Source organism: Molothrus aeneus, chromosome 7 (genome assembly GCF_037042795.1).
Source record: "Molothrus aeneus isolate 106 chromosome 7, BPBGC_Maene_1.0, whole genome shotgun sequence".
In the NCBI taxonomy this organism is placed as follows: Eukaryota; Metazoa; Chordata; class Aves; order Passeriformes; family Icteridae; genus Molothrus; species Molothrus aeneus.
This window is the reverse complement of record NC_089652.1, coordinates 19471726-19499473: the sequence shown is the minus strand read 5'-3', so window position 1 is coordinate 19499473 and position 27748 is coordinate 19471726. Positions and strand designations below refer to the sequence as shown.

The 27748-nt window shown below is 38.8% G+C and overlaps 1 protein-coding gene across 1 annotated transcript; it reads left to right on the top strand.

Moving 5' to 3' along the window:
• Positions 1-1249: 1249 nt before the first annotated feature.
• Positions 1250-27292, top strand: PPIG (peptidylprolyl isomerase G). The gene is made up of 13 exons (XM_066553096.1): positions 1250-1351; positions 8884-8963; positions 9080-9154; positions 11272-11379; positions 11877-11921; positions 13811-13898; positions 14994-15023; positions 15116-15255; positions 18619-18823; positions 20525-20692; positions 21162-21246; positions 22041-22177; positions 22504-27292. The coding sequence occupies exons 2-13, from the start codon at positions 8903-8905 to the stop codon at positions 23621-23623; spliced, it is 2262 nt and encodes a 753-aa protein (XP_066409193.1). The 5' UTR covers positions 1250-1351; positions 8884-8902; the 3' UTR covers positions 23624-27292.
• The last annotated feature ends 456 nt before the right edge of the window (positions 27293-27748 follow it).

The window sequence follows — 27748 nt, the reverse complement described above, 5'->3', positions numbered from 1 at the left end:
GCTGACAAATTCCAGATCGCCCCAGTTACAGTTTACACAGGCATGCAAGTAACAGAGCGAGACCCAAACTCTGCCAGGTGAGCTCAAAGGGTGGCACGTAAAGTACCACTTTCAAGAACGTCAGGCCTTATGCAAACTCACATAACAATTCCAAGGCATCTGAGAGGAAAACTGTAGCAGAAAACAATTCCATGGTCAAATAAAGGAGACTTCTGTAAATCATACAGATTTTTCATTTACAAGATGCTGAACTTTTCACTTTTGACTTGTGAAGTACATTTGGATAAAATAAAATAATGCCTAAACCAAATTAAAAATGTTAGATAATGCAGTGACATTTTAAACTGGAAACATAGGGGAGGAAAGCAAGACTTAACAAAGCATGCTGTGCTAAAGCCAGTGTTGATTTATTGAACAGATGTTCACTCACCAGCTTCTTCAGGATTCCAGAACTCACAGGTGTTAGTTTCACATTTTAAACTGGTTTTGTTGGGTTATTTTCCATAAAACCATAAGATCATTGGGGTTTTTACTTCAAACAAACTTCTCATCAGCCAGTCACATAACTTGCATTACTTCTCATTATGTATGTGATTATTGACCCAAATGCCTACTGGTTAGACTTAAAACCCATCAAAGGAGGTACATACTTCAGTGCCAGTCTTAGTTAATTTTGAAGGTGCTCACAACTTTAGGCATTGCCATAAACTTTCATTCCTTAATTTTAAGATACATTAACTTTGAATTGCAATACATACATATGGGATACTATTATCAGTTACTCATTTTTTGCACAGTTGGCCTAAATTCCCGTTTTAATTCTTTACAAGCCCTAGCGAGGTGTACTGCTGGAGGAACCCTACGCGCTTCCAGCACCGTGCAGGACGGTTCATTTACCAACCCTTGGCCATTTCGCGGGCCCATCGGCGGGGAAGAGCAGCACTGCTCTCGAGCACGTTTGGCTGGGAAGGGCCCGCGTACCTGCCGCGCTCCAGCCCCTCGGGCTCCTTCCCGCGCCGCGCCCGCTCGGGCCCGGCCCGGCGGGGCCGCGAGAGGGGCGGGGCGCCGCTGACGAGACCGAGGAGGCGGGAGCCCCTCCCCCAGCCGCTCGGGCTCCTCGCGAACGGCCCGCGCTGCCGGCCTGGGCTGTGTCGCTGCTCGCGACCCCTGCACCGTGCCCGGGCCGGGGGAACGCCGCTCCCGTCGCCGGGCTCCCCCGCCCGCCCCCGGCGCGCCGCCCCCGGGTCGCCGCTCCCGCCCCGTCCGCCACTGACGCAGTCCGTGCCGCACCAGCTCCAACATGGCGGCAGCGCGGCGCTGAGCAGCGCGGGGCTTCAAGGGCCGCCAGCGGGTGAGTGCCGGCCGCGCCGCCGTGCAGCGCCGGGCGCCGGCCCGGCAGAGTGAGGGCCGTCGCCCGGGCCGCGCCGGGGGCCGTCACCCGGGCCGCGCCGGGGGCCCGGCGGACGGTGGAGGAGGAGGAGGTCGCAGCGCCGCGGGGCCTGAGCTCGGTCACGGCGCGGGTAGGAGCTCCGGCCCCTCCCGGCCGGCGCTTCGGAGCGGGCCTGGGGCTGGCGCCCCCGCCGCCTCCTCGCACCCGCCCCTCGCAAGGCCCGGCCGGCCGTGTGCGGGGGACAGGCGGACCGCGGCGCTCGGCGCATCCCGGTGAGGGTGGCCTCCGGGAGGGAAGCGGTGTGAGGAGCCGCCAGTGCGGCCCGAGGCAGGCGGGAGCGGCAGGGTGGGTGAAGCGGCGCACGGGGCCTGGCGCGCGTTGCAATAGGGGTCGGCTCTGCCAGGCCGGCTGTGCCGCTCCGCAGCCTGGCTGGGCGCGGGTCTGTGTGCGCAGCGAGCGCCCCGCTCGGGCTCGGGTGCTGCCTGGGGAGTTTGAATGAGTCTTCCCTCCTCCCCTAGACGAGCAAGGAACGGGGCTGTCTGCCTGCCACATGTTCTCTCTTCTGCAGGCCTCGCCTAGGAAAGTGGAGCCTCTAGGGGCTACCGTGTCTGGCAGGAGACTCCTCTGCATCTCTCTTTTAGGGATTTCCCAAGGCGTTCCAAAGACTTCTATGAGTATTGAGTTTCAGGCTCATTTTGTTTGTATCCATGACATACTGCGTGTATATGGTTGTACCTTGAGGCCTTGAAGAGGCTTTGAGAGACTTAAAAGACTTAAGAAATAGCTCACTGAAACTGTGGACAGAGTATCTGTTGTAATGCTGAACATTGCCTTTAAGTTCAATCACCATTAGAAAATTTATAAATAATGGTAAAGTTATTTTGTCCAGTAGTTTCCTAATGTTTGACTGGTTAAGTTAATTATATTTAGTACTCATGTGAGACCTAATTTAAGAGACATGTCACACCATTATTTTGCATATAGTCTATTTTCTAAGTGCTTTTTTTTTTTTGAGAGAATATTTTGGAGGTTTTGTGGGTTTTTTCTATATTGTCAGCAGAAGAGGCTGTTCTTTGGACAAGGATAAATGTTACTAGTAGGTTTTTTCGGGGTTTTTTTTGGTGTGGTTTTATGTTGTTGGGTTTTTTAAAATCTTCCTCCTGCCATTTTGTTTCACTATTCCCATTGCATTGGGATCCAGCATTGCTCAGATTTTTAGGTGCTACCACGATAAAAATAAGGTAACAATTTGTAGGTTAGACTTGATTTATGAAGCATTAGTTCGTCTAAACTCACAGAATTTGAGTTATCCTTTTGTAAAAATTATTTATAAATGTTTCAGAAATAATGTATTTTCCTGTATGTGCAGTAGATCTGAGGGGTAGCATAAAAAGGATAGCAGCATTAGTAGTTCTCTGAGAGCACCCTTTGGGACTACATTTCTCATTAAGACTTCCCATTCTTTCACTTCTGTGAAACAAACATTATTGCTTTAATTAGCTAGCAGTCATCAAGCTGCTATCAAGAGAAGATTTGGGTTGTTTTCCTCACAGGATCTCAGAAAATCTGGGGATTATGAGGGAATTGAGAGTGAAAATATGTAACAGTGAAGGATTTTAGTATGTTGCAGCATGATTTCTCTGATGGTAATTTAGAGGCTAGCTTCCATTTGGAAGAGAGTCAGTGAGTGCCAGGGAAAAGATGTGGCCATCTTCTAATGCAGTGAGGTTTAGGTCAGAGGCTGGAATGAAGCATAGAAGGGATCAAGAGGAGTAGAGAAAGGGGTAGAACACAAGAATAAAAGATGATACAGCAAGGTTTTTTGGTTATGTTGACAAATATGGGTCAGCATTCAGAGCTGTCTCTTACTGTTGCATGGTTGTCTTGCCTTACTCTCATCTTCAGTAACTGGTAGGAAAGGATTTCATTGCTGAAATTAATTTTGGGGAATTTGCATGACTTGGAGATTGCACCCTGTAAAAGGTTTTTTCCCTGTTTCATAAAGAACATAAACTTGCCTTTTCTTAGCACTTTTTAAGTTTTAAAATAAAAGTTCATGGATCCAGGCCTATTCAAATTCACATCAACAAGTGCACTTATTTGTGTACAGACCTGACAGAAAACAACAGTGTTTTTTCACAAATTAGGAAAAGAAGTACTTTCTGTGTAAATTAGATAATAGAAAATCGTGACTAAGACTTGACAACATAGATTTTTAGTTGCAAGTGACAAGAGCGTATTTTAACATTCTTCATTGAAGGAATCCCTTTTCTAGAAAAATAAAGGGGATGATCCAGTAGGAGCCTGTATTTCTGTGTAAACAGTTTCAGAATGGTACTACCTTCTCAGCTGAATTTTATGCTCTCCCAGCTGGGGTGTTAAAACTGGGTATGCATTCATTATACTTTAGTACAAGAAGACTAAATTCATGTTTATAATTGCAAGAAATCATACTGAAAGTGGTATAAGTGATTTACCGGTGCAGTAGGGTTAGGAGTATGTACTGCATATTTAGTCAGGACCTATCTAAGGTTGACAAATATTTTCTAAGGTCTCCCTTGCCTCATGTGCATGGAAGACAACAGTTGATATTGTCAGGTGTCTGATTTCCTTTTTTAGAGGGAAACAAATCCTATGTTGGTAGTCCAGTAAATACTTCTAACATTGTTATAGAGAGGAGGCCTGGTGAAAAGTGGTGTGAATCTCTTTTTGCCTGCAAAAATGTCGAAAGTTTTATTTTATAGGTGGTTTTTCTTTTCTGTCAGACTGAAAGCTTATAATGCATGATTTTTAATGATGACTTGAAAGTCTTCCTACATAAATTTCATAGAGCTGTGTAGAAAGCAGATATTTTCTTTCTTATAGGTGTGTTAAATCCATGTGTTTGCAAAGATGTCATCCTAAATCTGAAATGTGTTCTAGTGTAGCACATTATTCCTAAATTTGGCAACAAAAATCCTGTGCTGCTGGCTAGTGAAATGAAAAAAAAAATCATTTCCCTAGATGTCATTGCTGCTAATTCAGAGTTTTGAGATCGTGAAGTACAGAGGAAAAGATGGTGTTGTTTATGGAAAAATGCTAAGGAAATTATGGAGGTAGAGGGTTGATGTGTTTAGGCTTTTGTTCACATCTTTGGTATCATGCTAACACAGCTGCAAGCTCTGTCACAGGAATGGATCTGTGAACAAATTTTCATGTCGCCCATTTCAAAATCATAAATTCACTTCTAGTTAATCCATACTGGAAAGAACTTGTAGCATTTTTAGTCTGTGCCTTTGCCATCACTTTAGGCTGATAGGTGCTGCTGCACTATCATTCGATGGAGGGAGGAGGAAAGGGTGGTTTTTATGCAGCCAGGTAGGCACTTGTATGCAAGCCAAACATGTGGGTGTAGGAACCCTCTGTTGTAGTATCAGCCCACATTTATATTGTGTTCAATTGACTGCAGCCACAGCCTTAAAGGATATATGCTCTGTGTTCACTTTGTGCATTTGCATTAAAATGCATTTCTGGAGATTCTGCATGCCTGTCTTTGAAATATGTATCTAAAGGCATCTTGATGCCTTTAGATGGTGTGAAACAAAATGCTAGCAATGTGGATTTATGTACTTAGTTTGCTTTGTTTGGACATTGAATGAAGATCAGTGCAGGTAATTGTACGTTGATGCAAGGAAGCACATTCAAAGGCAAGGTAAAGGAGAAATTAAACATCTGAAAGAACTGGTGATGACAGGGAAGCAAGTGAAGGAATAGGACACAATGTATCTTTTTCCTACTAAATATGTCTTAGTTTACTGTTCTGTAGTACTGGGACTGAAACAAATCAGTAGTTCAGCACAGTTCTAAAGAAGGTTGTTTTTTCCCTCCTATAAAATGAGGAAATCCTGCTGTATTGCTGCTTGCTGTCACCTTCTTTGGGCTGCATGACGTACTGATACTCAGTTGATGTGCATTGGTGAGTGCTTTTTGGCCTCTTCAGTCAAAATGCTCTAGTATGTGTTAAAAAGTACTATTACCAGATCCCTGCTGGCATGGGTGATTTTGGAAATAAAATTCCCCAAGATGTGTTTTTTAAACGCATCAACAAATGTCAGTGATAATCCCTGGTGGAAAGATGCTTGTGAACAGTTTGGGATAGTTATCTTTTCCCATTGGCACAGATCATTTTGGAGGAGAAGAGCTGCTGGTAGCCTGGCCTTGAGCTGGCCAGCTTTATCCTGCAAATATTTAAATAAAATAATGAGCCTGATGGAGGTGTGAAGTAATGTGAACCCTGAGGGACACAGTTGGTGAAATGTTGGTTGTGGATGCAGCTGTTCTGACAAGACTGAGTACTTTTGATGTATTCATCAACAAATACCAATATGCTCTAAGCTGAACTGTAATTCTACTTTCAGACATAAAAGAAACAAGCCCTTTGTTTAAATATGCTGAAGTGTTGTTCTAGGTGGTGGGTTGGCTTTGGGTTTTTTTGGTTATAGGTTCTACTTAGACTTGAGTAAGAGCCTCTTCAAAAAGAAGGTGGTTGAGAATGATGAATAACTTGAAAATTTCAGAGTAGTACTTGGGCTGATATTTTGTCCTTCCTTAGAGTTTTGGAAGGAAGAGGTGAGCTGACTTACCAAGATTGTCCTGAATAGCACATTTTTGGAATGTAGGTATAGTAAGCATCTTTTGGGTTGACATCAAATTCATATTCCTTTCACTAGTGAAATTCCATCAAGTTCACAATTAAAAAATGCAGGGTATTGAGAGTTAAGAATATCCATGTTCTAACTGAAAAGAAATTTTGAGAGAGAAATAGCACAAATAATTTAAGCCCTGTTGTCAGCCATGTAGTGCTACTGAACTTATGATTTTCTGACTTCATTGTTGATATTTTCTGACTTTATTCTTGGGATATTGTTGATGGTTTTCTTCGTTGATTTTGTATTTAACATTTAGACCCCCTGTACTTGCTTTTAATATGGACAGGTTTTAAATGATCAGTATGTAGAAGATTGTGTTTGGTGTTACTACATGAATAGAAATTATTACTTTTAAGGACCATTTATAACTTGGTACTTTGCCCTGTAGCCCATCAGGAAAGGGTCTGGCTAAAGTAACAGTGCAAAGTATAATTAAGTATATTGGAGAAGAAACACTCACTTGACTTGTGAGTTAGGTAGGATAAATGCCACTGATATCTTAGCCTGGTTTTCTGGGCACCATAAGCTTGAGAATGAGATATATTTACTTGGCCTGGTGTCAGTTCAGGGGGTTCATACTGACCCCTTGCTTTACCTGTCATTTAGAATCTAGTGCAGCTCGTGTTTAGGGGATATTAGAGGATTTAGAGAAAGTGCAGGGTACACTGGAGGTGGTGGTTAGAATATGGACTAACTTTGTTTGTTCCACTGCTCATGAAACAATGTTAAGGTAGGAAAACATCAAATTGAGAAAACTTGGTAGGGGTAGGGAGCTGGGTAGAATTCTTTACTTCTGATTTCTCTCTCCCATCATCTACAAAACAGAGTTAAAAATTGACTGACATAGGTATATTTATTTTGTAACATAGCTTTAATCATTATCGGTGTTTGAAATAAAAATTATTTTATGTGTCAGGTATCAATTATTTCATGTGTCATGTATTACGATAGTTGTTATTTATTTTGGCTAAAATATTGTACAAAGATGTTGAGGCATTCCTCTACATTTCTCAAGCAGACTGCATGTAAAGCAGCAAATCCCTTCTCACTTAAGCATTAGAATTTAATGCTTAAAATTTGAGTGCAAGCAGCCAATCAGTTGTGGTACTGATGTTCCTTAGAGGTCTCAGTTCAGTTAAAACTGGCAGTTCTAGCACCAACCAATATTTAGGACAGCATTTATTGTGAAAGGTTTATTTGAAAAAAGTATCCCCATGCAGCTGTGTGGTCTGTTGTAGCCCTGACAGTGAGTGCTGTGCTTTGGGGGGTCTCAGTTCTGAAAGCAACCCGTCCATCCCATCCCATCCCATCCCGTCCCCTCCTTGGCCACACCCTGCCTGCCTTGGCTGCGGTGGCCTGGGCAGCCTCCTGCTGACCTATGGCATCCGAGGTTTCAGCTATGGCCATCTTCTCTGCTTGTTTCCCTGCCGGCCACAAAATTGGTTGTACTAATAGGAGAGAAATGCTCATTCAATTCAAGCAGGCTGAGATAAACCTGCTCCTTTGGACCAGTGTCTGGCTTGTGTGTATGAATGTATCTGTTTCACACCTAGAGAATATCTAGTGAGGTTCTGCATTTTTTTAAAATCTTCTCATTCTAAAATCACATGAATAATGAACTACTGAGTGGTGTTTAATTTAAACCAGTCCTGCATTGTTCCTGTGATTTTTGCTGTGTAATCTTAGCAAAATGTTAGGAGTGACAGCACAAGTAGGGAGAATATAGGCTAACATAATTACACTGCTGTCTTGGGTTTTTTACAGCCTCTTGTTCATATGCTGAGAGTGACAGATGGTAACAATTGAATTTTTCAAGCGTGTTCTGTGGTACAGCTATGAGTGAAGCTTTAGGAGAGATGTGTGCAGTGTATCAGCTAGATTTGAGCCATATTTTCTGGCAATAAAAAATAATTAGGATTGAAAATGTATGGATTATATTCCAAATTCTGGAAAAAGTACTCCTGTCTTACAGATACTTTTGCTGCCACTGTTTGTTTTTCTTTTTCCCAGTCTGAAGTAATTCAGAGAAGATAGGGATTTAGAAAAGGAAAAGAATATGATTGTACATAATGTTGGAATGTTGGAGATGCAAATGGAATTTTAAGACATAGCTTGTTACACAAAAATAAAAGGATTTATATAGTCTAAGGCAAAAGTTGCATTAAAATTCTCTCTAGGCTGGAAAAACACCTTAAGATCATTGAGTCCAACAGTAAATCTAGCAGTACCAAACCATGTCCTTAAGCAGCACTATGCATCTATACACCTTTTAAATGATACCAGCGATGGTGTCCCAAGAAATAAACAATGACATAAAAGGAAAAGAGACTATGAAAAGCCAAAATAATTTCACTTAGCAGCAGTTGTGGAAAAAATACACCCTTGTATTTTTTTGTCAAGAATGGTTTGAATCCTAATTGGAGCAATGCCTGGTAACTGCCATGACAGGAATCCAGGAAATACTGAACTTTGAAATTTGAAAATTGAATGCTAAAGTCTTGCCCATATCTCACAGTATCTTTTCCTTTTGTATTTCCTCACCTGAAGTATGGCACTCAAGTTTAAATTGAATGTTATTGCAGCAAACATGAAGAAAATCACTCATTTGGGGCTACAACACATGAAAATGACCTAAAGTACTTGGCATTTTTTGAACTTCAAAAAATGCTAATGTTTGCTGTCTGGGGTTTTTTGTTTGTTTTCTCTAGTTTTTATTGACTTTTGTATTGCCTTACACCTGTATTGACTTACACATGATTTCAGTGCACAGAAGGAAAAACTAAATTTTATTTTCATTGCTTACAGTAATTAGACTTGTGAAGCCATGGGAGTAAAGGTCCAGAGACCGCGTTGCTTTTTTGACATAGCCATCAACAATGTACCCGGTAAGAAAATGAAAGTATCAATTCAGTAGCATGATATTCATATGAGATATGTATAGGAATAATATAAATAGCATTTAACTTCACAGTAAATATGGTGTTGTTGATTTTTTTTCTAGCTGGAAGAGTGGTCTTTGAATTGTTTTCAGATGTGTGTCCAAAGACATGTGAGAATTTTCGCTGCCTTTGCACAGGTTTGTAGATTTTACTATTTAATCTGTAATTTTTAATGTAATGCCATGTTAATTAGTTTGATCTCTGTTATTATTTGTGACATTTTCTTAAATGTGGAAGTAAGTTCAGAATTGTTTCTTGACACCTCCAAATATTTAGCTGATGGTGCACATATGAGCCTGCAAATACGATGTAAAGCAAAGCAGTTATAGCTTTGGCTTACTGTGTTGCAGGGAGTATATACTAACCAACTTTAAATACAGGCACAGTAAGCTGATTTTCTGTTACTAGCACAGATATTACTGTTCACATTATGTAACATCATCCAGTCTTGAAAGGTAGCCAACAAGAGGTCAACCATGCAGACTTACATTTCAGTCTTATGATACTTTGTGGAATTTGAAAGGTGATGCTTTTATTCATCAGTTGTTTTTTCTGTTATTTTAATTTCTTGATGGACACTGGTGATTTCTACTCCTATTGAAAGTGTATTTCTTGAGGAAAATACTCAGGCGATTCTCCCTTGGAAACATTTGCAAAGAGAATTACTTTCCTGTGGACTGCATACTTTTGTTGCAAATGCTGACAGCTTAGCAAAACTTGAGTTTATTGTTGCAAGAATAACTTTGTGAATACATAAATAGCATATATGCTTTCTGTCTTCAGCTTTTTCTGATTCCTTTCCTTCCAGCTTGGTTATTTTTCAGGTCAAGAGTCTGTAGCTGTTAATAGTGAATCCCTCAGCAGTACTAGTATGATCTGAATCAGGTGTGGATACATGATTGCATTCATGTTAAGTTAACTAGATCATGCAGCACACCATTCAGGATGTCTGCAGGAATGTAGGCATTATCTGATCTGATAATAGGTTTAATGGCAAAATCAAATAATCAAAATTTGTTAACAAATTTGAACTTTAATGATTTTTAATGGCTATGACTGTGTTAACACGTGACTGTGGCATTCTTGATCTGCTGTCAATCTCCCAAAAGTCAGATTATTGAATAAAGGTGTTACTCCCCACTGCTGCCATATATTTGTGATTTGAAGTCTTCAACAGTGTTTCAGGTCAGCAACACTTATAAACTAAGTTCATCCTTTGTTGCTGACATCCATAATCAAATTCACATCCTGAACTATTGCACTGCCTTAACACATATAAGAATAGAATAGAAAAAGATGCAGAAGGTTTGATATTGATCACCAGCAAATTATTCAAGCTTTTAAATTTTGTTTTTCTTACTCATCTTTTTTTCTGGAAGTTCTGAGAAGTGTCTGCTGCCTTTGTAAAACAGGGATCCACAGCTCCATGTTTTCCTGGCATACACCAAGTTAGTGGAACATACACAGCATCACATTCATCAGAGTTCCTATCAAAAGTGGGGTCTTTTTCTAGCTATTTAAATCCATATGGAGACACCAGTCTGTAAGTTCAGAGGAACTGCCCTTGACAAAAGCTTCCAGTTTAATTGCTCAGAATAAGATTATAGGAAGATGCTGTCTAGTAGTTTGCCAGCATGAAGAGGAAGTGGTCTTCCCTGAGAAGTCCCACTGATTACCTTGCTGTTACCTTCACAGGACACACCATGAGCCATTCATCTGGCTAACTCAGCAGAAATCCTCTCTCTTTGAGCAGGGAGAGGCCATTGTGTTGTAGCTGAAGCAGAGTTTGCCTAAACAGCAGTGCTGATGCAAGGGAGGAAGACAGCAGTTGTCATCATGAGCGAGGGGGGAATGAGAGTCCTCCCCCTTCCCCCTGCCTCTATGGCTTTCTTACAAGTTTTTATGGTACCTTAGCCTTGATGTTTTTTAAGTACAGATCTGATTGTTTCTTGCGTGTTTCTGAGCAATACTAGTTGTCATGAATATAAACTGGATGTTTAGCTTCAGTCAATCTGCATGGCAGTGACCAGAGTTGTATACTAATGTCAGTAAGGTGTTCTTCTAGTATAACTGTAGAGACAGAAAATAATCTCTGCACTGCTTTCTTAAATGCCACTTTCTTACAGGTAAGTCTGCCTCACAGGCCAGTTTTTCAGAGCACAGAAGATGATTTTGATTGAGTGTTTTACATAGAACTTTTTTTGTAATGAAGATGCAGAGAGTAATTTTTGGTTTTGTTCATTTTCTTCTTTAGGTGAAAAGGGTACAGGAAAGTCCACCCAAAAGCCATTGCATTACAAAAGTTGTCTGTTTCACAGGGTAGTGAAAGATTTCATGATCCAAGGAGGTGACTTCAGTGAAGGTATGACATGAATCTTTAAAGAAAATTTTGCCGCTTATGTAATAAAACATTTCAAAAGTTCTATATAGACCCATTTACTTAATTATTCTCTGACAGATATCACTGCTTTTCCCCCTTTCTTCTGTGTGAGATCCTTTCCATGAGGATTTGTATAATAAACTTCTATATGTGCATTCACCCACTTTTGCTCAAGTTATCTCAGTCGTTCAGAGAACCAAATACCTGCTACTGAAAGGTTGAAGCATGAGAATTAAATATTGTATCTGCTGCTGGGAAATAAAGAAAAGAGGGAGACTCTTGCTGAATACATGGGAAAATATTTTCTTGTTTTCCAAGTTTTTTGCTTCTGGATTACAAAGATGCATCTTGATTGTGTTTGCATATCTTGAAGAATAATGTAAGTGACTTGGATGCAGTTACATCAGTGTTATGAAGTACCTTCCACATAATGTAACTCTTTTAATCACTACTTTAACTGTCACTTTTCCTCTTTTAAGGAAATGGCAGAGGAGGAGAATCCATTTATGGTGGCTTTTTTGAAGGTAAGAGTTCTATCAGTCTGTTCTATTTTGGTGTTAAATTAAACAATTACCTTTACATTCTGTAGTCTCTGTTCTGTAAACCTGAATTCCATTTTTTTAAGAAGATTTTGTCTGGTCATGAAGGCCTCTGACTGTCCCGTTAAAGTTATTTTACTTTTAAGATATGAACCATTTTAATGAACAAAAAACTAAAACTGAACTCCTTTGTATTTGTCTCTTTTACCAGACTTACATTTTTATTGCTGGTCTTAGACATTTACTTTTGGCTTGCTCAGCTAGCTGAAAGCTGGGGATGATCTTCTCTTTGAGGGAAAAGGAGAAAGGTGTTGATGGGGTTGGGTTTCCTTGCAAATTTTTATTTAAAAAACACACAGAGCCCTGCTTTCTTGAACCCAAGATGGTAGAGCTTTTAGTTTTCTCATGGACCTGATTCTTTCTCAGCCAGTGTTGCAGAAGAAGCTATAGTTGCTGCATTTCTCAGTCTGTGTTTGCCCAGAATGTAGTGGAGCATATGTGTTTATTGGAGCAGTTGCTGTGTTACACCTAAGCCCAGGTGCTGGGTAGCTGCCACCCAGGCAAAGTTAAGCCCCTCTTCCCTCCCAGATACTTTTTTTTGCCATTGGTGGTTGTCTGAGCTTGCAGCACACACAATAATTACTCATTGCTGTAGTTGGGCCAGGCTGCAAATTTATATGAGAACTTGAGTGGAATCAACAGTTTGCAACTGCTAAAAGAGGGAGGAGGCCTTACCTTGCACTGACTCTCCCATCAAACTAGCCTGATTCAGCTTGCTACAATGCCTACAGATTATTGTAGCAAAAATTTTTATATATTCCCATGTTAGTGAGTGGATCCAGTTTGGCAAACATAAGAAGTAACACAAATGAGTAGCTGGATTTGAGGAAATGTATGGCTGGGAGAAATGGAAAAATGAGCACAACCTCCACTTATCTTCTGGCAATAGTGGGCTGGCTGTTCAACTTGGCTGGTCACAGTACGGAACTGAATTTGTGGGAAGTTTTGCTTTTGTGGATCAATTTACCAGTGCACCATAGGATTAGGTTGACACTTGATGCTATTGTACAGGTGATTGGAGAGTGAGTGGGACTGTCCCTTTCATGGTTAGTGACAATAGCATTTTGAATATTGTACATTTTTCTCTGTTAACACTTCCTCCTGCTGTCTGTATCCAAACAGTACTGAACAAATGTCCTCATGTCTGCAGAATTTCCTTCCCCCAAAAGCCTTTTTGCTGTTTTGGGAAAGAAGGGAGAGGATTATTTCTTACAGGTGTCTTAAATGAAGAATAGTGATTACATTTTACGCTTTTTTCATTTCATAGTTTCATTGGGATTTAGTTTGAACTATTAACAATTCCTTGCTCGTAAGAAGTAGGATTCATTGAAGTTAAACTGATTTTCTTAATGGCTAACTTGATAAATACATCTCTGTCTGTCAGACAAACAAGCTGTTTGGGATTCCTATCAAACTCTCTGTGTGTACTTAAAAAAAAAAAAACAAACAACAAAATGCCTGAAAATTAGGGATTTATTAATCATTAATACACAGCTTCTGTTCCAAAGAAAAATGGAGCAACAACTTAAACATCTCTGCTAGTGTTGGTAGGACACAGATCTTTTGTGCAAGAATACTAAATTTTAATTTTTTTTCCTCTCAGGCTATAAACCATTGGATTCATATTTCTCCTTGTTACATAGAATGAACAGAATGATGTTTTAAAATAGCTGTTATTTTTAGTCTATTTTTAATACAACTTTTCATTCAAGTGGCTAACAGATTTATTTAATTAGGATTCATTTACTTAGATGATAGCATTTACCTAAGCATATATCATATGCTTAAAAAATAACTGAAAACACTTTCTTTAGATGAAAGTTTTGCTGTAAAGCACAACAAAGAATTTCTCCTTTCAATGGCCAACCGAGGGAAAGATACAAATGGTTCACAGTTCTTTATGTAAGTATTGAAATGTCTTGAAATGTGTTTATGGTTTGCTATTTGTAAACTGTTAGGGGAATCCTTTTAAATATTGAAGACTAGCTCCTCTGCAAAGCAAAAATTGATGGTTTTTTACCAGGTTGCCTGGAAGTAGCCATTTTCCTAATGTACTTATTTTTACCCCTAATGGGCTTATTTGTATTTAATTTTCTGTGCAAAAGGGCTTTCAGTAGTTTTCAGTTGCTGTGTTCTAACTTGGACAAAAAAGCAAACCTGTTAGCTCCTTGTAAAATTCTTATTACTCTAATAAATTGTTTTCAGGAAGGTGGCAAAACAGCTCTGGGGGCTCTCCAAAGTTAGTAGAGGGCTTTTTCTAATCACAAAATAGCTTTCCAATACAGTCTCACTTATAGGTAAAATTTAAATTCTAAAAATACATTGCAGCAGACTCTTTTAAATTCTAAATTATCTACAGAAAATATCCTCAAAATACATCAGTCTTACCCACGTTTCATGGCCTTAGTTAACATAACGAGTTGTGGATGTCAGCATTAAAACCTTATTTTGAGATTTCTAAATGATCATTAATCATCCCAGTTTTCTACTCTTCCATAACTGACACATATACCTTAGTAATGCTAGTATGGGGGAAAGCTGAGAGAGAGTCAGTTCTTCTGTGTCAAGTAATCTCTACATGAAGATACTTTTTCTTCCAGTTTTCTGGTTATTTTCTAATGTGTAAAAGGTTATTTGCATTTTTCCTGCAGACTTTTGTATCTGTTCCTGGTAGTATCTATATAATTCAATGAGTAGAAGCTTATTATGTCCTTTATGAGGATTCTGTCTAAAAATCTATGTGCGTTTTTGGGGTTTTTTTCAGTAAAGTGTAATAGTCAAAGTGTTTCATTGAATAGCTAGTATAACATATAAAACATTAAATATTTTTAACTGCACACAAACATAGACTGATATATATTGGTTTTGTTCAATTTTGTTAGTACACTCAAAATAATGTTCATCTTCCTATGTGTAGGTTACATGCTTTGAATGCTGATGGCTTTTCACTAATACTGCTTTTGTTTTTCTTTTTAAATTAAAATCTGGAAACAACAGAACAACTAAACCTACACCTCACTTAGATGGGTAAATATCTCTTATTTTCTTCTTACATTTGTTTGGGACCTGCCTTGAAAAGTTAAGTGCTAAGAATACTTACTTTTGTTTATGTTCTTCAGGCATCATGTTGTTTTTGGACAAGTCATCTCAGGTCAGGAAGTTGTGAGAGAAATAGAAAACCAGAAAACAGATGCATCTAGTAAACCATATGCTGAAGTACGCATACTGAGTTGTGGAGAGTTAATTCCAAAATCCAAAGGTAAAGTTGAACTGTACATATGAGGTAATTTTGCTTGTTTTCTTCCATGCTGGCTGCTTATAAAAATATTTAGAAGCTTACTTGTGATAGAGGATGGCATGGTTGGTGAAAAGGTGTATAACGTTGCAGAGCAATCTGTCTTCTAAAGAACTTAAAAGTTGTTGATGCAAAAGACATTAAAGAACAATCATTCATGCTTTTTTTCAAAGCTTCTCCTGTCTTGAGTTTTCTTATACTCAGTACATTTTAGTACAAAGCTGGCAAGCACTTGTCGTATCAAGTAGAGTGCTGTGTTAAGAAGATTGGTGGCAGTCTGACTTTATTTGATAACTCATACTTCTTTGGAAGGTACTGAACTTGTTTCAGGTTGCTCTAAGGTAACTCTTCAAAACAGGCACTTAGATTATAAAAGTCTGGGTTTGGCCCTTTAGCTCATACACTTTATAAGTTACTATAAACTATTCTTAAAGAAGAGCATGACAGAACCTGTCTTTCTGGAAGGGATGTCCTGCTCTGCCACTGCAGAATTGAACATGGTATGAGAGCTTGGATCAAGCCTTATTTTATAAGAGAAGCAGAACCTAAGATGTTCCTGTCACCATGGAGAATGTCATTAGCAGAAAGCCAAGATGCTTATTTTGTTTGCTATTTCATTCTTAGCACGTTCTGTTATGTACTGGGAAGGGTTGCACCAAGGATTTTGAAGCACAGCACAAGAATAATGGTTTGTTTGGGCAAAGGAAAATACAAGCATTTGAACTTCAGCTTCTTGTTTTTTCACCTCCTTGTTGCTCATTTGTTGTGATATTTGGTAGAATGACTTTGGCGTCTGAGGCGATCTCTTCAATACCACAGATTTCCAAGCAAAGTTATCTTTTGGCTCCTGATTTCTGAAAGGTTCTGGATCATGCCATGTGTTAGGATGAAATTATAGTTTTTTGGACAGTATTCTGTAGCTTGGCATCTCTTGGGAGATGCACAGGTGCTGTAACTAGAAAATAAAACAGTACAGCTACAGAGTGGATGAACCTAGGGAATGAGACACCCACTTGCATAGATGTCTTCATTGGATTGTCACACTCCCTTTGAAGTCCACTCTAGAACTCTTGAATGACTAAATGAAATTTTTGTCACTGAGCAGTGATGACCTGCAGCCTTTAAGCAGGGCTTTAAAGTGCTTGTATCCAAAGAGTGAGTGATATAAATACAAAAATTTTGTTTTCCCTCTAACTTCTCTTAAAAGAGAACAGGCTTCTGAAAGGATTTGACTTGTGTTGCCTTTACCCTTTTGTCTATGTTCTTGTGTCTCTGACTCAGTACTGATGCATTCATGGCAGCTCTGGTTTCTGTAGCTGGCCTGGTGTGCCAAGGAGGGAAATTGGTGCCAGGGTGATGGGATACCCAGTCGATGAAGCTGTAAGGCTCAGTTCTAGATAGCGATGGGCAGTGGGAATGTTTGGGGAGCAAGAAGCCTTACACAGCAGGATCAGGCATGTGAAGGGCAGAGCAGAGTGTGGGGGAAGACAATAGCCTTGATGGGCCCTAATGCACGGCCAGCATGATAAAGATGCTGTGACAGACCATGGTGGAAGTTCTAGTGTGTAGAGAATCCTGCTTTTGAAAGGGGAAGGCTGTGTGTAAGACCTCCAGTGAGAAATGGGCTGCTACTGTGAAAATGGCAGCACGGCTGGAATTGTTCTCTGAATGCCCAACGTGGAACCTCTGATGAGCTGTGCTGGCCTGAAGCAGTGGAAAAAGCAGGAACAGTGTGATAGCACATCAGCTGAAGCAAATTTGCCAAGCAGTTGTCCAAAGGTAACAAGAGGAACAGGAGACGTCCTTGGACTTATCAGTTACTGGGAGGACAATCCAGATAGGAGGAGCAGTTTCTGGGATGCAGTCATTGTCATGCAAGATCATCAGCAGAGTTATCTAACAGTGGAACTGTTTGTGGTACAGTACTGTGGGAGGTAAAAGCAAACTGATTATGTGAATTATGAGGCAGTTATCAGGGAAGGCTGCTTTTAAGAACTTAGTTTTAAGACAAAGGAATAAGGAGGCTGCCTGTGAGGGAACTACAGTGATGAATTTCTGTGGGAGGGTACATTAGGGTACCAAGGGAGTCTTAAGTATTTATTATATGAGTTTGTCTGGTAGGCAACACAGAGAAAGGAATTAGGTCTTCATGGAATGAAAATAGAACTGATACCTGGCTTTAACAGGTAAGATGGCTAAGATGTTAAGATGCCACTAGCAGAAGGAATCACAGTAAAAGCAAGGTGCTTGGTATGAGTGTTTTTGTCATAGGTTAAAGTTGAGGAAAGGTGATCTGATTTTCACACAGTGAATATCCAGATGAAGTGCCTCATCAACTGTGCAAATTATCTCCTTAGGTGGAAGAATTGGATTTATTTAGGAATGAGTGGATGATGACTGAGCCATGTTACAGGATGCTGTAAAATGAATGATGCAGTGATAACAATTACAATATTGCAGAGGCCTAGATAAGCTTTTAACATGGGATTTGAGAGGATGATCACCTAGAAAAGTGCAATGTTTGTCATATTTTCTTTTGTTTTTCTTTTTTTTAGTTCCTTAAAGTTGGAGGAATAAGTGAAAAGGAGAAGTTTTTAAAAAATTATAAAAGAAGAATTTCTCTGGCCAAGTGGTAGAATTTTTAGAAGATCTTAAAGTTCTAGGGAAAATCTTAAGTTCTGGGGAGGAAAAAAAAAAGGACGAAAGCAAAGTATTAACACAGTATTTAGAAAGGTTATTACAGGCTAGCTAAGCTAATACACCTCACCAAAAAAATGTGGAACAAAAACTGTTACATTAAATTTCTTAATTTAAGGTGGGAGTTTGGTACCAGTTTTGTAGAAGAGGTCCTAGTCAAAATTTCTCTTATTAGTGATTTGATGAAGTCAGGTGAAACCTGAAGCTAAAGAATTTTTTAATAAACACTTGTAAATACATTTTAATGACTTCTTTGTATGTAGGTTATGTTGTATAAAATATCCTCAGAAAACTTACACGGTTCTGCAAAGTGCTTGACAGTATAAATTTTAGACTTAGTTTCATAAATCCAAATTATGAAAATGTCTTGTTTTCCTAGATGTATCCTTTATGGTATTGTATTGTATTGTTATGGAGAAACAATGTTTTTCCAAAATGTCAATTTGTTCCTAAGTATTTTGATGAAGTAATTTCATGACACAATTAAAAGAATCTGAGAGATACAAGATAGAATGGTCCGGTCCATACCAGGATGCAAGATACAGAGACAGGTACAAGATGAGTGATTTTTCTGAGATTAGTTTAGAAGTGTTTGGTATTAAAATGTGTCTTTGCTGTTCTGATCTAAAGCTAAGAAAGAAGAAAAGAAGAGACACAAGTCATCTTCCTCATCCAGTGACTCAGAAAGTTCAAGCGATTCAGAATCATCTTCCGATTCATCATCGGATTCTGAGAGTGCTTCAGAAGAGAAATCTAAAAAACGAAAAAAGAAACACAAGAGAAATTCCAAGAAACATAAGAAAGAAAAGAAGAAGAGAAAGAAAAGCAAGAAAAGGTCAGTTTTGAGATTTGTTTTGTTACATGTACACCATACAGTACCATTCTCTTGTCTTAATAGCTACAGACTATGTTTGTGTAAACTAGCGGTGCAGGGTTTGCAGTCTGGGAGGTCATTGGTTTCCATATACAAGAATAAATTTTCTAATGTGATCACGAAGGGTCATATTCATGTGCCCATGTACTGCAGCATGTAAAGGAGTAAACAAATGAACTCACACTTCAGTTGGCTTGAAAAGTTGGAGTGATAGGTTTGAAATGGGTAGGGATAGTTTGTTGCCATAAATTTACTTCTGTACAATTCATTTTGAAGTATATGTGATGGAACTTAGAAAAATGTAGTATGCAGGAATATAGCAAAATTAAACATAAAATTAACAAATTGACTTCTAATAAGTTCTTAAATAATAATTCTTAAGTAATTAATACTTCAATTTTTTCATCTGATATGCCAAAACTCTTGCAGTTTCCCTGGAAGATAATAAAATTGAGAAAGCAGTCTTGCTTCTGAGAATGTTATTTTGAAACGAATAGTTTTGTTACAGTTCAGTGTGAGATAGAAGTTGTGTCAGTTTGTCGTGATATAAGGCCAATTTGGGAGGAAACTCCTAAAGGGGTCCCTCTAGAAAAGCAGATTCAAGTGGCCCTTCCCCCAGCTGGTTTGGAAAAGGATTTCCTTGGAGAAAAGTAGAAAAAAGTGTTAATTTAAAAAGCAAAGTATTGACAAGCATTAAAAATGAACAATATTAAACAATAAAACCTCTCACTGTTGTGAATGGATGACAAATTCAGAAAGGCCTTGTCATGGGCTGTAACTGGGCTCACTCAGTCTGTGTTCAGTCCCTCCAGTGCTGGAATGCAGTGTCCCAGGCCCTGGTGGCCACAGGTGTCAGCTCCTGGTGCTCTTCTGGGTTTTCAGTCCAGTGCAGGTTCAAACAGTTCCCAGAAAAAGAAAAACCACAGTCCAGGGAAATTCACTGCCTCAGCCACCTAAAAACTAACTAAAAGCACAGGAGAGCTCTGTCCCACTGCCTGTGCTGCAGACAGCACGGTCCAGGAGAAGGATGCAGGAGAGCAAGTGCAGCCCCTGATAACAAATTCTGGGATTCTTCTCCCCCCTTTGCTCTCAGAACCAACCTTAAAGGTGCAGAACCTAACATCCAGCATAAACAGAACAGATGATTGAGGATACAAGCATCATAAAGGACACAGTGCAAGTCATATTTTTCCAAGCTAGCAGTGGAATTTAAGAAACGTTTACTTAAGGCAGTGCTGCCTAAACACTGTTTCTGTGCACCTAAGCCCTTTTCACAGAAGTTTGTAAATTGCTTGGAATTACTATAGTCTGTAGACAGTTACAAATTCTAGTGTAAAATCTGAATTTTTAGTCTCCTGAAAGTGTTCTAAAAAGAAAATAAACTAAAAAGTTGCATAAGTAGACAGTATGTCTATGTTCAGTGTTGCACCATTGTCTTTAGTAGAGAAAAAGTGTTGGTCAGAAATCTACTGCTGTTGTATAATTTGGAGCAAATATATCACGGGGGGGAAAAAAAGTTGTTTCTGAAATAGCTCTGTTTTCTGAGGTTCTTGTGGTATTGTATATTGAATTAAGACAATTTCTGAATTATTTAAATAGATTGAAGGGTCTTCCCTCATCCATATATAACTCATTATCCATATTTTCTATACAAAAATAAAGCTCATCCAGTGAAAGTGAAGATGAAAATACTGAAGCACAGCCATTATCTACTGTCCGTCCTGAAGAAATTCCTCCCATACCTGAAAACCGGTTCCTGATGAGGAAAAGTCCTCCTAAAGTAGATGAGAAAGAAAAAGAGAGAAAAAGCAGAGAGAAGGAAAGAGAGAGGTAATATATCTGATTTAAGTCTGACTATGGTATGGTCACATACTATAGTCTGGCCAGTGGTATGGTCACATTGCTGTTTTAGAGCTCTAATGTTGAATCTTTTCCATGTTGAACAGTTCTGTGTTGTAAGCACTGCTGGATGAAAAATAGATTTCTCTGTTTATTGGAAACTGTTGTCTTTGTCCTAGAACAAAGGCTTAGTCTTTGAAAATGGTTTTGGTGAGTAAAGAATGTATAATGACTGGCTTAATTTCATTTAGCATACTTTGGAACTGTCCAGTCTGAGTCTAAAACCTGGAAATCTTGTAAAATTATTGTGGTCACAAATTGAAGTTTTATTGTGTAGATATTACTGTCTGCTGTAAAATAAAATGGTGTGTTTTCATTTAGTTTCTGAAGAGGTTGTAATACTGATTTTCCTTCTTTTTTAATTGTACAAACAATATCATTCTTTTTAAATTATTTTTAGTAATCTGTCAAACTCACAGTCAACATACCAGAGAAGACTGTTAGTCACCAGATCTGGAAGGAAAATAAAAGGAAGAGGACCAAGGGTAAATGTTTGAAATCTGTTCTTCAAAATAAGCAAGGTGGTAGCACAGTCTCACTGCTGGTGTTACTAATCATATTCATTGGGATAGTTGATTTTAAAAAAATAAGCGCATCGTAATTGATTTGAGGACTGAGGCTTGAAGGAGGACAGGAAAGAGAAGAAGGGGGTGAGAAAAAACCATTAAAATATTTTATTTAAGTTAATATGGTAATATTTAAATAGGTGAATGCAACTACTTCAAGAAGGGTTCTAGTGAACACAGAACCAGTAACATCAGTGCCAAGAATGTGGGGAAGATTTCTCCCCCTTTTGGCAGGGGGGAGCTGTCAAATTGGCTGTTTCAATATTGTGAAGCCATATGCTATGTGCTGCATGTAGCAAATGTTTTTAATAACTGAAGTCTCTATCCCTCCAATTCTTAGTAAAATCCTGAACAAGTGTGAAGTATTGTTTCTGCATTGCCTGTCAAAGATACAAATCTTCATTTTTAGTAAACAAACATTAGCATTTGTGCAAATCAAAGTAGCAGAAAACCTCTCATCAGACTACAAAAATCCTGATGTAGACTTTACCTTAAAATCAATTATTTGATCAGAGTTGGTGTATTCCCTCTTTAGTAAACTGTCAGATACATTTTCAGTAAGTTAGTAACTTGCCAGTGGAAACTTGGTATATACATGCAAAGTGTCCTGTTAGGTGCTGTGTAGAACTGAGTGCCAGGGGTGCAAATGTTGCTTAGGTATCACAGCATGTGAAATTCAGACTAAGGTGGGATTTTCTCTTCTTTCCTCCAAGCGTTACCGGACACCTTCCAGATCCAGGTCAAGAGATCGATTCCGGCGCAGTGAAACTCCTCCACATTGGAGGCAAGAAATGCAAAGAGCTCAAAGAATGAGAGTCTCTAGTGGAGAAAGGTGGATAAAAGGAGACAAGTAAGATTATTTCTTTCTGGAATATGTGCATATGGGTTTTTAAAAAGTTTTTAGTTCTTAATTTTTTTTTTGCTTGTTTAATTAAAAGTAATACCTATTACCTTGGATTTTCAATTACAATTGCTTTCAAGAAGCCAGGGTGCTGACTTGATTATTCCATTATTTAATTGTGTGTGAGTTTAACCATGCTACTGCAAATACATAGTTAGTAATAAAAATTATCTGATGTGAAGTTTTAGTTATGAAGCTGTCTCACTTCTGGTTTAATTTTTCAGAGTGGAGGGAAATGAAAACATTTTTTTAAATTGTATCTTTTTCTCTCCAAGGAGTGAAATAAATGAAACCAAGAAAGAAAATCAAAAGAGCCCAGGAAGAGGAAGAGAGAGAAGAATATCAGACCACAGGCAAGTTTCTGAAAGTCCAAGCCGAAGAGGGGAAAAAGAGAAGAAAAAAGATCACAAATCCAGCAGTAAAGACAGGGAGACAAGAAGAAATTCAGAAAAAGATGACAAGCATAACAGAAGCAAATCCAAGAAGAGAGCTAAATCTAGAAGCCATAGTAAAAGCAGAGAGAAATCAAAAAGTAAAGAAAGAGACTCCAGACACAGCAGACATGATGAAAAGAGACTAAGATCAAGAAGCAAAGAGAGAGACCATGAGAAAGGTAGAGAAAAAGAAAAGCACTATGATTCTAGAGGGAGAGAGAAAGAAAGAAGTAGGAGCAAGGATAGAAGTAAAAGAGCAGGCTCAAGAAGTAACGAACAAGAGCATAGGAAGAGCAAAGACAGGGAGAAACGCAAGTCAAGAAGCAAAGAGCGTGAGCATGCTAGAGGGAAACACAGCTCCAGCAGCAGAACAAGGGATCGCAGCAAAAGCAGAGACAGGGGTAGGAGAGGGAGATCCAGAAGCAGGGACAGGGATCGCAGTCGAAGTAAGGACTATTCAAGGAATAGAGATAGAGAAACAAGGAGGAGAGGAAGATCAAGAAGCAGAGAAAGGAGAGGTACACCAGATAAATACAGAGGAAGAGAAACCAGGAGGAGGAGAGAATCAAGGAGTTCAGAGAGAGATGAAAGTCAAAGCAGAAACAGGGAGAGGTATTCAAATAGGGAAAGTAGAAGCTCATATAAGAGGAATGATAGTGAAAGCCAAAGGAAGAGGCGTTCAAAAAGCCGTGAAAGTAGTAGTCCTGAATCTGGCAGAGATAAGAAGTCTAGTAGAGATCAGGATAGAAGTCCAGACTCAAAAAAGAGACCAAGTAGCAAAGAGAGAGAATCAAAAAAATCATACTCGCGCAGCAGTAAAGAAAAGGAAAAGACCAGATCCTCAGCAGAAAAAGAAGTAAACCAAAAATCAAAGAGTCAGGAGAGAGATCATGCCCCTAGTAAGGATAAAAAATCTGATCGTGAAACAAGTCCTGGAACAGATGATGACAGGCATGGATGAGTTTGTGGACTTAATGTTTCCATTGTCTCAAAGTTTTAGAGACGTTTTGGGGAACGCCTTTTTTAAAGATGTGGACTTCAGTTTGGTCTTTTGATAATCTAAAACCTGGATCATTTGTACTGCTAAAGTTTTAATAAACTTGAAATGAAAAACAAATTACATGTGTAATACAGTGTGCTGTGTTTTAAATATTTCATTGGATTATGTACCCTTCTTGTGTGTTGTCAGCTATAAAGGTGACTTCCATGCCACTTTAATTTTTTACCTGATGAACATAGTTCAGTGCAAGCAATGGCTGCCTGCGAAGAGGCTTGTTCCATATATGAAGAAGAAAGCTGCAGATAAACTACATGTCATCTTAAAACTAGGAGAATATTGCAAGGTGTCCATTACTCCAGTCCTGCTACATCTGTTTTTCAGTAGGTATAAATCCTAAGGAAATTTATTGGTAGATGTAAATTATGTTAGTTTTTATTGTAATCACAAAGTGAATTGATTTAAGTAAATCTTTGTAATTCTGTCACTGCCAGCAGTAGAATTCATTCACGTAGTAAGGCAGTCATCTGTGTTTGAGAGTTATTTCCTTGTCCTAAAAAAATTTTTAAGTGCTCATCAGCATAACTTTTTTCCCCTGTAACCTCTCCATTCTGTGCTTTCATGTCGTCTACTGCAGAAATGAATGCTTCAGACTGCCCTGCTTCAGTTGCCTAATTAGTGGATGCACAGAGATGAAACAGATTACCAGAGTTTGCAGGGGTCAGATAAGGAACCAGGAAATCCTTTCAACTTTTGTTTCTTAACAAGTCCATGTGAAAACTCTTGCAGTTCTCCAGTACTGGTTTTTGGAGTAGTTGAAACAGAATTTCAAGTAATGTTTTAAAACATGCTCTTAATTTTATTTTTTTAACTGAAATTTGCTTTCTTCCTTGTTTCCCCTCATTCTAAAGAATGTAACTCTGAATTCCTTCTCATTCTTTACTATGTCCCTCAAACCAATTCCTTCCCTTTTCTGCTTCCCTCTCCTGCCTCTAGGTCCCACCCCAGTTTGTATTCCACCACCACCCCTTCACGTGGAAGAGAAGGAGTTTGGTTTGTGCTGCTGCAGCAGTGCCCCCATATGTGCAATCTCCAAAGAGCAGCTGCTGTGTGGTGACTCAGTGCAGTGTCTGAAAGGATAGATTTGGTACAAACCCCAGTGCTCCTTTCAGTCCATGAAACTATTCACATCTAAGACTGGCAAATCTTGAAAGTTGTAAAGGCAAGTGACAAGCATTAATCTTAACCTGTGTCAAAGCAAAACAAAACTGCAATCGTTGAAATTTTTGCCAAATCTTGCACTAGATGGCACAACTTGCTTTTACTCTCTTGGTAATGAGTTAACGTTTTCACTTTGTGATCAGTGTTTGTTGACAGCAGATTAGGAGAAATGTTGAAGCTTGCTTGACATTGTGGTCCAGACAGTTGTTATTCTAAAGAAAAATTGTTGTGTCTTGAAAGCAAAAGAAAACCTAGAATTGTGAGCAACATAAGCAATGTTTTTAAAGGAAGAAAACGGAAGTGTGTAGAGTGACTTTTTAGCAGAATGGTTAGTGGAGCTGATTTGGCTGTCAAGTGCTTTTTTACTTTTTTACTGTCTTTTAGAAACATCTCCTATGGATTTTGCATTTCAGTGGTCATCTTATGCAGAAGGTTAAAAAATGTTCCTGGTCCACGTGTGGGTGGATGACACAGCAGTTACTTAAGAGAACTCAGAGGAGTGAACCAAAGACCTTTATGGTGGATCTCTTCTGTCTGAACTTGGTAGGACTTCAGAGAAGTTGTAGTCCTATTTTGGGGAACTGTAGTAAGAGTAAGGATAGGAAGTTAGGCTTCAGAAAATTTTGCGTGACAGCTTAACCATTTATACTGTGCTATGCATGCCATGTGCTTCAGAGTCCCATTTAAAAACTTTGCAATGTTGTTTCATTATTTTAAATAGAGCTGACACATGAGCAAGCTATTGCTGAGGAAGTTTATTTGCACTACTGAGAATATTCTTGCCAATATCACTGAAGCTTGTATAAGCATGTAAACAAAACAATCTGCAACTATACTGACTCTGCTGTAGAAGGGGGGAAAATACAGGCAGTCAGCAATACACAATCCATACAGTATTTTTTTAATTGTGTTTAGTTTAAAATCTCAAAATGAATATTAAATCCAATTGTAGTTTGCAGTCGTAGCTACTTATTTTAAAATATGCACTTGCATACCCTTTTGTATGGACTTTGTTACAGTTGAGAAAATTATTTGTACAAAAATGGACTTTATTCTTTCATAGCACATTAAAGATTCATCTGAGTTGGTGGCACAAAGCCCATTTTCTTTTTTTAAATGTACTTGGGTTTTGTTCAAAAGCTGGCTACACTAAATTGCAGGTGGTGGGATACAGTTGCCTGTGTTGTATTTGGTAGTAAATTGGTATAGTGCTGAGCACTTATTTTAAACAGAAACACAATTGCAGTCTTATACAAGGGAGGGTTTGCCAGATTTGTGTTTTTCTTTATCAAACTGGAAATTGAGAATATTGATTAAGAATTTGTTGGGACTAAAGCCCAATCCCAGGGACAGCAAGATATCCCCAAGCACTAGTCAGTTCTTGCTGCCTTGTCAGGAGGCACTGACTGTTGCTCTTGCAGTCCTGAGTCTGTTTATTCCCTCAATGACAGAGCTTTCCTGTTCTCAGCCTCACAGGAGCCACCTTGTGCTGTAGTCACAGTATAGCTCAGTGCCATCTTTAACATCTGTGTCATGTCATTCATTGGCTTTTGGTTCAGAGGACTGGTTTGGAAGAATTTAAGTATTCCAGAGGCAGTAAAAACAATCCTCGTCATCTTTTGTTGTGAAGGCGGGAAGAAAGTAGTAGAGTGCAGCTTTTTCTGCTGGTACCCCAGAACTGACTTTATTCCAGGGAATTCATGAACCCCAATACACAATGTAAAGTGAGGGCAGGGATTACTGGACTAACTTTCTAAGTGTATGTTGAAGTGTCCATACAGGCTTGAAATAACTTCCAAAGGTTAGACATGCTTTCTCTGTTGTATCTACAATAGATGCTGAGATTTTACTAATACCATGCAACATATAGATACCTGGAATGCTGAATTTATAATTGACAGTGGCTTTCCAAACTTTGTTAGAAAGAGACTGTTACTTTATGCTGGATTCTCTGGGTACTGCCATCAACTCAGAAGCAGAAATTCTTGCTGAGCGTGGATAGATAGAATGTGCAGTTATGTAGACACTATTACCTGTAAAAAATGTGTTGCTTTCTGCTAATTCTTTAACACAGCCATAGTGTTTCAGTTGTTGTTTGTTTCAGTTGGTTGTTTTTAAGAAAGAAAAAAGGCAATGGTTACATTTTAATGCTTTGTTCTATTTGGTTGTTAGAATTTTAGCCTGAAACTTTGCACTTTGTACTTGAAATTCCTGACTACAGGCTTTTCTTGCAGTGTTCTTTGTCAGATGCGTTGAAGAATTTGCAGTGATCCCCAATAATGTCTGATTTGTAATAGTGTCAGCCTGGCAAATGGATTTTAGGTTAATGTAAACAAAAGAAGCAGTCCTTTAGCTGCCTTTTCTGGAACTGTTGATTTATTGAAGCAAATAAAGTATTTTTGGAAACACCTATGGGGGCATGGTAGACTCATTGTTTTTCTGATAAGCAAAAATGTATATTCCTGCTTTTAGGACTTTCCTTGTAATAGAAAACCTAAACATATACATATATACTTTTATAAAAGCAGCAGCCATTAAAGTGTTCTTTTTGGGAGGTTGTTAATTTTGTTTTGGTGTTTTGAAGGGGTTTCTTTTGCGTGGGGGGACATGGTTGGCCATACTTCCAGAGTCGATGTAATGAAAATGTAAAGAACTATTATGTACCTTCCCTTTGCTGAAAATTTTCACAATGCAATATTTAACTAAATTATTAAAGAAAATGCATATCAAAAAGTCTGTGAACTGCATTTTGCAAAATTTGAATTTACTACAGGTCTGCAGTTGCCTAGCAGAAAACTTTAGCTTTCCATTTTGGTTTAGTCATACTTCTCACCCTTGAACAATTCATGTCATTATGACCACTGTTTC

Bases quoted from the DNA above. Each gene is read 5' to 3' on its own strand.
- PPIG (XM_066553096.1), top strand. From the start codon at position 8,903: ATGGGAGTAAAGGTCCAGAGACCGCGTTGCTTTTTTGACATAGCCATC. The intron at 11,380-11,876 runs GTATGACATGAA...TCCTCTTTTAAG, and splicing joins AGGAGGTGACTTCAGTGAAG to GAAATGGCAGAGGAGGAGAA. The intron at 21,247-22,040 runs GTAAATGTTTGA...CTTTCCTCCAAG, and splicing joins TAAAAGGAAGAGGACCAAGG to CGTTACCGGACACCTTCCAG.